This window comes from Venustampulla echinocandica, assembly GCF_003357145.1.
Source record: "Venustampulla echinocandica strain BP 5553 chromosome Unknown scaffold_0, whole genome shotgun sequence".
In the NCBI taxonomy this organism is placed as follows: Eukaryota; Fungi; Ascomycota; class Leotiomycetes; order Helotiales; family Pleuroascaceae; genus Venustampulla; species Venustampulla echinocandica.
The window spans coordinates 4,825,935-4,838,804 of record NW_022474205.1 but is presented as its reverse complement, the minus strand read 5'-3'; the positions used below and the strand labels follow the sequence as shown (position 1 = coordinate 4,838,804).

Below are 12,870 nucleotides of genomic sequence, written 5' to 3'. Positions count from 1 at the left end.
CAAGCACAACCACCTGCCCACCGAATATTCGCATCAACCCGAGCTCCTGCTATAGCATCAACAAAGAAACCTCTCCCGAGAGTATCGAGCGGCGCGAGCGAATCGAATGGGACCGGCGCTCCAGTGTGGATAGCTCGCGCTCCGTCCTCGCAAATGTAGGGTGAACTCGAGCTTCAAGACAATATCTGGCTACGAGCCACGGACGACAGGTCATCATCTCTGGCTATCCCATCGGGCGCGGCCCTCACCATCGAATCCACTAGACGCGCCGGAAGCTCCTAGACCCAAGCGGTTGCGCGCCGATATTCTGCGGCTGCGGCGATGTCGTTCCATGCGAATGGCCAGCGGCGGTATGGCCATGTGCCTCCAGCCCAGTATCCGCCAGCAGGTGCGCAGGATCAGAATCAAAATAACTCGGGTGCGGGTTTGCAGAGGCAATCGAGTTTCGACAATGGTGACGATGCGCGCTTCTTCGATCAAGGCAATGGCAGATATCAAAGTCAGGGCGGTGGACACTCCATGTCTGGGAGACCCTCCAACACCGCACATGGGGAGTTGTTTATGCCAGGCTCATCATCGCAGAGTCCTCACTCGCCAGCCCAAAGTTCAGTTGGGAGCGCAAGCCCTGCCCTCTCGGGGTATCAACACCAGTATCAACCCTTGACGGCAGGTCCATCCTCGCCGGGCTTACCCCAAGTCCCCTACAATCCTCAGAATTTCGCCCGGACGCAATCCCAATCTCAAGCAGCTCCCTATCGACAGCAGTCTGTATATAACAGCACTCCTACTACTTCAAGCCACCAGCCTTACAATCCAGCTGCATATCAACCTCCAGCACCAGCGCGCAACCCCACTGTCTCAGGCTACAATTCATACTCTTCATACAACCCCGTATCTATGCCACAAGTCCCTCAATCTCCATCATATTGGAACCAGAATAGCCCGCAATACGGTGCTTCTCCTCCCGTTCCTGCGCGACCATCCCCACAAACAATATACGAAAATCCACTTGCTAGCCCAACGTACTCAGCACCAAGCGCCGCACCTTCATCTCAGCAGTCATATCATCAGCCGCCTGCCCCTGCTCCATATCCAGCAAACGGCGGTCAATACAACCAAGGTGACTATAGAAATGCTACGGCTTCACAAGTCCTCTTCCCTGATTATGCCGCATATTCACAAGCTCCCGCACCCCAACCGTTCCTTCCTTATGAAGAAGACCCAGCCTCAAACCGGACGAGACACTCGAATCACGCAGCCCCCTCCGTGCCCGCACAGATAACACCATCAGCGACTCCCTCAAGTACTTCTGGTCTGCAAAGACACCCAACCCTGAGACCATTGCCAAGCGCTCCGGTAGACGATGTAGGAGATAATGACGACTGGGGACTTGGGATTCAAGGCCAAGGCCAGGAGAGTATATCTCAGGATCAACTCTTCGCTGATATTGGAGATGCCCTTGGAACTTCATCCGAAGGACGACAAAATAGAATCCCAGGCAATCAACTTGATAATGAGATACAGGACCTGCATCGATACGACTCGAGAGCAAGTACACTTGGCAGAAATCCAACTGGGATCGATCGATATGCATCTACCGCATCTACCGCATCCACATTAAACCCAAATAGCCTTCAGATACCTTACGATGACGACTACAATGATGAGGAAAGTGACCTCGAGGCCGCTGCTGGACTCGAAGCTATGAGGATCGCTGAAGAGCAGGACGCCCAGCGAGGCTCGGGCTTGGGCTTCGGAGCTTATGAAGGGCAGCAATACGACCACCAACCATCGCAGAATGACAGTAGCGATAGCGATTATAAGCATATGGATCTAAGCCTTGTCGGTGGTGGATATGCGGCTCATATGTCATATGGCAACGATGTAGGTGATCCTAATACTGGACACAGTAGCGAGATGGAGGACCAAAGTCGCCCATTGCCCACTCGACACGATATTGGTAGGTCAGACAGCTATAATCATACTGCCAATTCGGCATCTGCTGGCCTCGGGGGCATGACGGATTATTCTATTCCCGGGGAGGGAGCCATCCATCCATTTCCTGCTTTTGAGGCCGCCAGAGTTGATACCTTCGGAACCGGTGGCCTGCAAAGACCAACATCCCATACCCACAGACTCAGCTTTGATGAAGGAGATGAGCAGGTATCGCTGCATTCGCGATTGTCCGAATCGCGGCTGAGCGGAAGATCTGGAAGTGATAGCCCTTCCCGGGATGGCATGCCTGAGTTGTTCTATCACCCTGGGATGGGCAGCGGCTCTTACAATCAGAATCGCCCCCTTCCGTCGGTCCCCTCCATGTCCGAGAATAGGGCTCCTCAGTTAATGGCTGCTGGAACTTACCGGAATTCTCAGGGCAACTATTCTCACGTGCACTCATTAAGCTCTGAATCAGCTCGCCCAGTATATGTGCCCACCGGCCCAGATGGTTACCCGGCACAAAACATGCTCAACCCCGGTGCTCAATATGTCCCAAGATCAACATCTCTCTCCAGCCATAGTAGCACTCCGCAGACTGTTCCTCCAGTCCGCTCAAAGACCGATGCCGAGGAGCGACAGGCAAGACAAAAGGCGGCAAGACAAGGTCAACGATCAGTCAGTGGTATCGATGCCTTTGACGTTGGCTCTCCTCAATCATCCGTTGCACTAGATCTTCCAGCATTACCCGCTGGTCGCCGGAAAAAGTTTGCTCCCTCAAGACTATCGACGGCGGATTTTAGAAAATGTGAGGAACCTTGGGCCTTAAGTGGTATCGCAGCATGGATCAAAGAAATGGCCGGCGGTGAAACTGGAGAAGGAGAATCAGATCTTCGGCAAAAGACAATCGAAGATGGGCTGGTAGCTTTGTTCACTCATAAGGTGCCTACAATGAACACAGCCGATGCCGAGACATTATGCCAGAGAGTGGTCAATTCCATGTTCGATGCTGGGATCCTTTTACGAGACGAAGAGTGGGTTAAACTTGGTGAAGGAGAAGTCTCCGGGGTACTCTGGCAGCTTACTGGTTCCGGTTGTTATTCTCCCAAGGTCCATGAGCAGGAGGTCCATGGACGATGCTACTCCCATCATTGCACTCGAACGTTGAAGAAGATCAATCTCCAGTCACAAACCCTAGAGCCCTCGCGCAAATCTGAAGACTGGGTTACATTCTTCAAGGTTACGAAAGAGCAACTGGAAGGGGCCCATAAAAAGGAAGTAGAGCGCCAGAACAATCTCCACGAGATCGTCATGTCCGAAGATTTGTATATGGATCAGATCAACGTTTTGCGTATTCTCTACAGAGATGATCTGTCGACATGGCAACCACCGATTATAGCCAAGGCGAAGCTACCAAAATTCCTTGCGTCCATCTTTGGCAAGATCGAAGCGATCAAAGAAGTCAACGAAAACTACCTGCTGGCACAGTTGAAGTACCGACAGAAAGAACAAGGCCCTTGGATCATCGGATTCAGTGATATTTTCAGAGAATGGGTTCGAAAAGCCAAAACTCCCTACGTAGAATATGCAGCGGGGTTTCCGTATGCTACATATCTCGTTCGGAGAGAGGCAGAGAAAAATCTCTTGTTTCGCCAATTCCTTGACCAAGCTCGTGATAACAAACTCTCTGGACGGTTGGATTGGAACACTTATCTCAAAGCACCCATTACCCGATTACAACGTTATACGCTACTGCTGGGTGTTGTGCTCAAGAATATGACCCAAGATACAGAGGAGAAGGCGATGCTTGCTACGGCGATTGAAGAGATCAAAGCAGTCACTCTTGAATGTGACGCCAAGGTAGATGAGCAGTCCAAGAAGGTCGAGATGATCGAACTACAATCAAAACTATTTCTTCGACCTGGCATGGAGCGGGTCCAGCTCAACCTTGATCATCTTGGGCGCGAGCTCATTTTCAAGGGCGACCTCCAGCGTGCTGGAGCAAATCGGTTCACATGGCTTGAGACTCATGCTATTCTCTTTGACCACTATCTTGTATTGGCGAAGACAATTATACAGCGTGAAGGTACTACTGGGAGGAAGAAGGAAGTCTATGACGTATCCAAGCTTGTAAGTTCTGATTCATTCCCCAAAATACATGCTCTATCTAACCCATTCAGCCAATTCCGATGCAGCTTCTGGTACTCGAGACTACCAACGACGATCCTGTCATAAAGTCTTCGGTGAAAGGTATTGGGGCCGTTACGACTGTGACAAAGACAGCGCAAAGCACTGCTTCAGATTCCAGACTAACTCGTACGGTAACCAACGGCACCCTTGAGCACACGAACTCGAACATCTCGGTAGCAACCATGGGATCAGCCACAAAACTTACCCCAGTAAATACCAACGATAGCGATGCCAGAGCCATGTACCCCTTTCGAGTCAAGCATCTTGGCAAGACCGAAGTCTATACCCTCTATGCACCAAGCGCCCAAAATCGTCAAGATTGGTGTGACAAAATTCTTGAGGCCAAAACTCGCCATGCAGCCTCGTTGTTTGAACAAAACGCCGAGCCCTTCAGACTTCGTGTCATGGCAGATACTGCATTTTCTTATGATGCAATGTCCGCTGGATACCAGAAGAGTGCTGTGTCAGTGATAGGCACACCTTTAGAACGAGCTATTAGAGAAATGGAACGGACCTATGGCGCAGGTCCTCGACCGGGGCCAGTTTGCAGAGCGCAGGTCAATTGCGCTACTGCTTTCAACTGCTTTGGGAAGTCCATGGTAGCAATCGGAACAGATTACGGTGTCTACATCTCGGAAGCTTCAAATGCCCGAGGGTGGTCGAGAGTGAGTGAACATTCACAATACTTGCTAATTAAAGCTAACACTTATAGTCGATCCAAATGAACCGTGTTACGCAAATAGCGGTCCTGGAAGAGTTCTCTCTTTGTCTTATCATCGCAGATAAGTCCTTGATCGCATATCACCTCGATGTAATAGTTCCCGTTTCAAACTTTCCGGCACCTCAGCACGACTCTGCCCGGCGCGCTCCTCAAAAGCTCTCCGGAACCCGCGATGTCTCATTCTTCGCCACGGCGCGGATGAAAGACCGAACCCTTGTCTTCTACAAGAAAAAGGAAGGTCTCCACTCGACGTTCAAAGTTCTCGAGCCTGTCTTCCAGAAATCCACCGAAAAGAAATCACGGCTCTTCGGCAAAAAATTCGGCAGCACCACTGAATTCTTCCGCGAATTCGACGAATTCTACATCCCGACCGAATGCTTCACCATCAACCTCTTCCATACTTACATCGCAATCTCTACGTCCAAAGGCTTCGAGCTCATGACCTTGGATAAGAAAGTCCCCATGAGCATTCCTGATATGAAGAATCCTGCAATAGGCAACATCGCCGCACGCCTCCAAGAGCAAAAGCCCCTAGGCATGTTCCGCCTCTCCGACTCCGAGTTCCTCCTCTGCTACCAAGAATCCGCCGTCTACGTCGACAAGCACGGCGAAGTCTCGCGCTCCGTCATCATGGAATTCGTAGGCAAGGCAAAATCAGCAGCCATGTACGGTGCGTATCTCGTGCTCTTCGATAGTGATTTCGTTGAGGTGCGGAATGCGGAGAACGGGAGATTGAGACAGGTTATTGCGGGCAGGGATGTCCGATGTTTGGATTATGGTGTTAATCCCCTAGGGGCCGGTGCCGCTAATAGTCAGATGGCGATGAAAGGGTTCGGTATGGAGAATGGGCCGATGAAGAGGACACTTAAGATTGCCATGGCGCATCCAGAGGTGGCCGGCAGTCAGATTGTGCTAGAAATGGTGCTGAATGAGGGACATATGGAGTGAGATTAACAGCAGCGATCGATCGAACTTGCAGGACCAATTACCAGCGCCGCGGTAGCTTGTGATTGAAATGATAGATGGCTTAAATTACGAGGGCCTATGAAGGGAACACGTCGATCATAACAAAATTAGAACTGAGGGGTCGAGATTCCAACGTCTCGATTTCGTCAACTCGAACCCACTCGCACCGCTTAAAGTCCACATCCTCGTTAATACAGCAGCAACTCACAAAACCCCGCATATCTCACCGCATAGGACTCCGTTCTACATCCTCCTCCAACACCCCCATCGTGATCGACGAAGGGATATCACAAAAATCTGTATTGCCGAAGTCAATACCCGGCAAAACAAGCAATAATGTGGGAGCCCGTTTTTTACCAGCATTGGCGTTTTCCGGCGTTGCTTTTATTGTGATTTTTTTGTTTCGTCCTCGTTTTTTTATTTTCGGATTTTCTGTGGTGCTATTTCAGCGTAGCTGTTTAGTGGAATGTATCGCATGTGTATGTGTATGAAAAATCCGATATCTGAGAGGATGGGTGGATCAAGTACCGCGAATTGCAGAAACATGGAATGAACGAATGGAAGCCAGTGTGGAGGGTGTTTTTATGAGTGGAGAGTAGTTGGTTGGTTGGTTGATTAGTAAATATACCTAGGGATAATACAAATGTGATTACTTGATTGATGTGGAATTGACGAGTTGAATTGCTATTTCGATAAGTTTCATGTGAAGGTGTGATAGTTTTAAGTTTTAAGTGGGGGAATATTATGAGGTGGTATGATTGGAAATATTATATATTCGTGGAGGGGCCAGGATCGCGTGGAATAGAAATAAATTAAGTGAAAACCCATGGTTCTTAATCCTATATGCCACACGCTAGCTACTAATTTCATTCTGCATGTCTTCGTGCATCCTATCCCATGACAATTTACCTGCACGAGTTAAATATTCGCCACACACTACGAGCTCATTCTATGTTAAACTTCCTAAGCTGCTTGGATCTTCTCCTTGATAATATCCTTCAGCGTAACAGCATCGGCAGCGAACTTGCTGATACCCTCTCTTAGCTTCTCCACGGCCATCTGGTCCTCGTTGAAGTCGAAGCGGAAAGTGGATTCGTCATCGATGTAGGTCTTCTTCTCGATGTTTAGGGCGTGGGCGTTCTCGGCGATGAGCTTCTTGGGGACGGGGACGGTGGAGGACATTAGCTCTTCCAGGAGGTTGGGCTATACTGTGTTAGTGGATGTAAGGAGGGAGTGGAGGGGAATAACGTACGGAGATGGTCAAATAATCGCAACCAGCCAACTCGGTGATCTCGCCGATGTTTCTGAAAGAAGCTCCCATGACGATGGTCTTGTATCCGAATTTCTTGTAGTAGTCGAAGATAGCCTTGACGGACTCCACACCCGGGTCCTCCTCCTTGGAGTAGGTCTTTCCTGTCTTGGCCTTATACCAATCGAGGATACGGCCGACGAAGGGGGAGATGAGGAAGGTTCCGGCCTCGGCACCAGCGATGGCCTGGACTTGAGAGAACATGAGAGTGAGGTTGACGTTGATCTTGTGGTCGCGTTGGAGGATGCGGGCGGCTTGGATACCCTCCCATGTTGAGGCGATCTTGATCAGGACACGGGACTTGTCGATGCCGACGGATTTGTACAGCTATTACAGTTAATCCAAGTTCTGATTTTTGGTAAAACGTGAGATATATACCTCGATGATGTGGAGAGCCTTGTCAACTGAGCCCTTGGTATCGAATGAATAGCGGGCATCAACCTCAGTGGACACCTTTCCGGGGACGACGTTCAAAATCTCCTTGCCGAACTCGACCAACAGGCGGTCGAGCGCATCCTCAACCTGCTCATCGACAGTCTTGCTTCCGATGCCCTTCGCATAGGCAACAGCTACGTCGATGAGCTTGGCGTATTCGGGTTTCTTGGATGCGGCGAGGATGAGGGATGGGTTGGTGGTGGCATCTTGGGGCTTGTATTGGCCGATGGCTGTTGAGAATCAGTAGGTTGTTCGTAGGAAAGAGTATGAATCCCATTGGAAACATGGTGATGATTGATTGGTGTTGTTGTTGCTGTATATATTGAGATGGAGGGGTATCTTACATGCGAAGTCACCTATGCGAATATGGATGATTAGCCATAATTCCCTCAAATTGATCCGTGATGCTTACCAGAGTCACTGACAACAGTCTGCGCAGCGAGATGAATTAGCAAACCCGTTCATATGGGATGGTCGGATCAATGTCCAACGAGACGGCCACGAAAGAGAAAATTCTCAACACATTGAAAGCGCCCCGCTCAGAATCCCCGATCAGCGACGGTGCATGGAGGGGGAACTTACGGTGCCAGTGGCCTTGAGTTGATCTAGTGAAGTAGCCATATTTGCAATTTGATTAAAAGGTATCAATAGATGGAGATGGAGCTGCGGTTGTCAATCTGGTGGTTTATGATTTGTGTTTGTAGTAGAAGTGTAGAGTGGTGTAGTAGTGGCGGAAAATGATGAGGGAAATGTTCACTCGTCATGGTCATAAGTTCGATGGTGGGGGAATCTGATCGACAGCGGCGCCGGGGGGGTTACTCAGCAGAGGGTTGTGCTAGATGCACACCTGCACCCCGAAGTTGCACCAAATGTCTCGCTTTGGCTCCGACATTCGGATACAAATACGCAGCATGCAGTCCTCTTACACATATTACAAGTCATGAGCAATGCTACCTACAGTGTTCTATTCTGTATGCACTGTATCATTATTGTATCATACCAGTTTCTAGAGCTCCCCCAAGACGGGACATTTCCATTCTAGTATCGAGTGCCGAGACTTGGGTACGTACCCGTCACATACGGTGTTTGATGGCGTTTGATATTCGCGCCCCGGGCCAACAAAGGAATGTGTGTACAGTAAACTCCCGCATTTGGTGCCACTGACAGCAGCGGGTTGACTAAGGCCCATGAATGGGGCTTAGGTTCATTCTCCGGTCTAGATTTGGGTCGGAATTGTCAGCAACATTTTATTTTTCCTCGGGCAGAAGAGCGTCGAGCGATGAGGTATTTCCAAGGCGAAGCACAGCACCCTATCGATCTGAAATGTGAAGCTCTTATTAGATAGATGCCCCATGCAAGAATAGCCTTTTTGCCTAAATTCACAGTCGCGTTGCCACAATGGTGTGAATTGCGGGCCATGTGAGATTAGACAGTCGCAACGTGGGTGTATCAGAAACGCCGTGTTCTATCGCCGGCTGAAAAGTTCTCCGAGCAAAATGTCACGACTTCTATCTTTCTTTATTAGGAATGGTAGTACTCAGGCCGAAGACGACAATCATCTCCTTAATCCAGGAGGAAATTAGGGTACCATGAAGATTGATTCGTAGAAGTCCCGTGAGCTCGAAGAGAAAACTATTCCGACGGGATTAGAGGGTATACAATTGATCAAGTACGGCTAGCCTCCATTCCGTCTGTTGATTTGGCCATCTCTACATAGGTACCCAGGTACTCTATGTAAAGTTATCCCTTGTTCTTATTAGAAGTATGTATGATGGGACTAATTATAAATAATCATAGATGGCCCCCTTAGACATTGCTGGGTTGATCGCCGTCCGTATTATATATCTAACTCGCATGCAATTCAGACTTTGGGTGCACGCCACTACTCGAGTACTCGTATTATAAATTCTGTAGGGGAACCTCAGAACCCAAACTATACTCCTTCGTATATATAACGCTTTAGAGAACTACTTGCCACATACGACCATACCCACCTACCACCTGCTACTTAGGTACCTGTAAGTAAGGTACCTGACGTATTGATCCAGCCTTCGTCTACTAATATGGGTGCATGATATGTGGCCGGGGCATGGCTGGGGAGATTCCGACCCGGTGGAACCAATTAGCAGTGACCCCGCGGTCGACGACAACCGGCCGGCTACCGGGAGCTATTATCGCCCATCATTTACATCATCCTCCACCGGATCGCAAGAACATACTCTGTAAACTATTCGACAGGACGGCAAAGGCATTGGGCCGATGTACATTTTGCCCTTGCCATGGCCGGTAGTAGAGCCACGTGTGGCCCTAAGGTGGTAAGGGCATGTGACCGTTGCAAAAAGCAGAAACTGAAGGTCCGTCGTTACATTAACTCACAATCTTCCCATCTTGACAGAGCAACCCGTATCTGAAATATTTACGAAGTAGCTGACGACTCTTTCCATTGTAGTGTGATGTAGAGCGCCCTTGTACACTTTGTGCAAGGAGTGGTATTGCATGTACAAGTAATAGCACTCAGGGGAGTAGACCATCGGGACTTGGGCGAGGCCGAATCACGAGAACGAAGTCTCACCCAAACCGACGAAGCCTCATTGCGAACTATGAAATTCCCCTTTGCCGTGAGATGAATAATCAAACTCCAAGTCCTCAGCCGGGTACAACTTTGGCTGCGTCGAATGCTCCTTCTGACGCTGCTTCTGACACGGATGGCCCGATCGCCGAAGAAGCACTGCCGCATCAAAGAGAAGCTGCCGATTGCAATGTTGAACATCGCCCGCAGAATTATCAACCTCCACGTCGAGGCCTGCAGCCTACTACCTCTCCTAAATCGCGTGGCGATCTCCCAGGACACTCATCTCGTCATTCAGAAGGCCCTACAATACAAAACGTGTTCACCGGGGATAGCTCTACAATTGGACTTACAAGAGAAGTACGTATCATAATCCACTAGTAGAGAAGTTTGATTTTGAACTTTTACAGGTTTTCGGTTTCAACGACTCTCAGCATGACTCTATAACCTCAGCCATGCCGGGTGGGGCAAGCCAACCTTCTTCGGACAATGTCGGGTTCCAGAAGTCGATCACTGAGACCGCTCAATTGCCTCCAGCCGCTGTGGTAGAGGCTTTAATTGACTCATACTTTGATACCGTTCATTGGTTTATGTTTATTCTTCACGAGAACTCATTTCGAGAGCAAGCCAGACGCATCATAGCAAAGGCCTCTTCCGACCTCACAGCTGAAGATGCCGAGTTCATAACCTTGCTTATGATGGTACTTGCATTTGGTGCACAGTATGCAGCCAAGAACCCTAGATGGAAGTTTAGGGCAGTTATTGAGAAGCACTCAATTGACCTCCATGCCCTAACCGAAAACCTGATCCAGCACGTGCGATCTCGTTTATTAGACAGCCTCGAGCGATGTCAGGTTGAGGTTGTACAAATCTGTGTTCTGCTGGGCACATTCTATATATATCACGGAAAGCCAAACTTGTCGTGGTCAATTCTTGGCTTGGCTGTCAAATGTGCTTATGCCTTGACTATGCATCGCGAAGTTGACTGGCGCGGTAGCAATGTTGTATTACAGACCCGTAAAAGGGCTTGGGCACATACTTTCATTTCCGACACCTTTGCAGCTGTAATATATGGTCGGCCACCCACTGTTAACCGCGCATTTTGCGATATTTCATTCCCAGACGAGTTTGATGATACACAAATCCCGATGCCGCTTCGAGCTCTTGCCGAGCGGTTGAACAGTGGTAAATCAATATCGAAGCTCACTTTTCATACTCATAAATACCGTCTGTATGACCTAAAGGCTCAAATTGTCAACAAGATTTACACTTTGAGTGGTCGAGCGGGGTTCTCGGCCGCAAAGGGCATTGTGAAGCTGGTGAACACTATTCATGGGCTCGACAAGCGATTACGGGACTGGTACGATGGTCTACCACCTTTTTTCAAATACGCCGAATGGAAAGACATGCAAAGAGATCCTTTTGATGAACTTGAAAAGTCAGAAGCAGCGATTCCCGCTTCTCAGGAGCGTTCTAAGCGCCATTTGATATTGCAAGCAATCTCCTTGCAAGTCTCGTACGACAACATTTTAATCTTACTACACCGTCCACTACTTGAATACAAGATGTCATCTCACAGGGAAGGAAGTTCACCAGAGGTAGCCACTAACGACCCTTTTGCCTACTCGTTCAACACTTGCATGTCCGCGGCAATGCGAATTTCTCGCACGCCCGCCCATAAGTTTGAGAACGACATGCCCTTAGCACTTATGTCCACGCATATGTTTACTGCTGGTGTCATTTTATGCATTCCGGCGACTATGAGTCCTTTCAGCTCTCTTGCACACAACGCCAAAGCTGGAGTTGTAAGGATCATCCAGATGCATAAGAGATTATCGAAACATACACAAATAGCCCTACAGAGCCACACCATCTTGGAAGAGCTCATGAAAGTTGCGATCAAGCGTGAGCTTGACATGATGTTACAACCTACTGAGCATCAGCAATTGCGTAATAACTATGAAGAGCGCATGGGGTCCGGCTTGACGTACGTATCCACGGCAGGTGAATCGACCCCCGTCTTGTTACCTTCGGGCGGCATGGTCTCAGGGACTGTCGCTTCCCGCAATGGCCAGCTGTATGCGAATCAGACTTTGCCAGATGGACAGCGGCCGTCAGGAGAGTCCCAATTGGCCCTAGGCGCAATGGCTGAGCACAATAGTTCTTTGGAATTTGACGCGCATTCATCTGGAATGGCGAGTTATTCTGTGCCAGTACTTACAAATACTAACAATGTTCCTCTTTCACATCCTATATATGAGGGGTCTACATCTGCCATTTCACCTGATGGTGTTGATTACGGTCAGAATTACAACGACCTGGGTGCTGAGCCGGATAATGGATTCAATAGCGCGTTCGGTGCCTTAGAGAAAGGTCAGTTCAAGGAAATTAGCTCCTCGTCCACACATGCTTATTCATGCAGTTATGTACGATCTTGCGCCTTCAGAGTGGCTCGACCCTGCATGGATGCATCCTCTCGCAATCAGTGATCTACAAAGTCCCACCGAACATCGGCCGCAAGACGGCCTTTCAGGATCAGCAGGTACCAGCCAGGCTGGGCTACCTGCAGCTGTCGAACCCCGTGAGATCTCTGAGGAATCTCGAGCTTCGCTGCCGGCTATCCATGGCGGAGCGGCCGCCGAAAGGCACATTGGTGCTACTAGCCTCCATAATTTCGCGGAAGCTGGACCCTCATGGCTGTGGGGTCTGAACAGAATTACATGAGGTTTTTAAAATCCTATTGGC

General features: G+C 49.3%; 3 protein-coding genes across 3 annotated transcripts; 2 read left to right on the top strand and 1 right to left on the bottom strand.

The window, feature by feature from the left end:
- Window positions 1-321: 321 nt before the first annotated feature.
- Window positions 322-5,794, top strand: BP5553_01500 (RhoGEF protein-like protein; the record flags this gene model as incomplete). Its single annotated transcript, XM_032010123.1, has 3 exons — window positions 322-4,065; window positions 4,116-4,790; window positions 4,838-5,794. The coding sequence occupies 3 exons, from the start codon at window positions 322-324 to the stop codon at window positions 5,792-5,794; spliced, it is 5,376 nt and encodes a 1,791-aa protein (XP_031874177.1).
- A 981-nt stretch (window positions 5,795-6,775) lies between these two features.
- BP5553_01499 (Transaldolase) lies at window positions 6,776-8,177 on the bottom strand (the record flags this gene model as incomplete). Its single annotated transcript, XM_032010122.1, has 5 exons — window positions 6,776-7,015; window positions 7,065-7,448; window positions 7,500-7,786; window positions 7,969-7,987; window positions 8,139-8,177. The coding sequence occupies 5 exons, from the start codon at window positions 8,175-8,177 to the stop codon at window positions 6,776-6,778; spliced, it is 969 nt and encodes a 322-aa protein (XP_031874176.1).
- Window positions 8,178-10,179: 2,002 nt separating this feature from the next.
- BP5553_01498 (Uncharacterized protein) lies at window positions 10,180-12,849 on the top strand (the record flags this gene model as incomplete). The annotated part of the gene is made up of 3 exons (XM_032010121.1): window positions 10,180-10,485; window positions 10,536-12,498; window positions 12,548-12,849. The coding sequence occupies 3 exons, from the start codon at window positions 10,180-10,182 to the stop codon at window positions 12,847-12,849; spliced, it is 2,571 nt and encodes an 856-aa protein (XP_031874175.1).
- Between the last annotated feature and the right edge of the window lie 21 nt (window positions 12,850-12,870).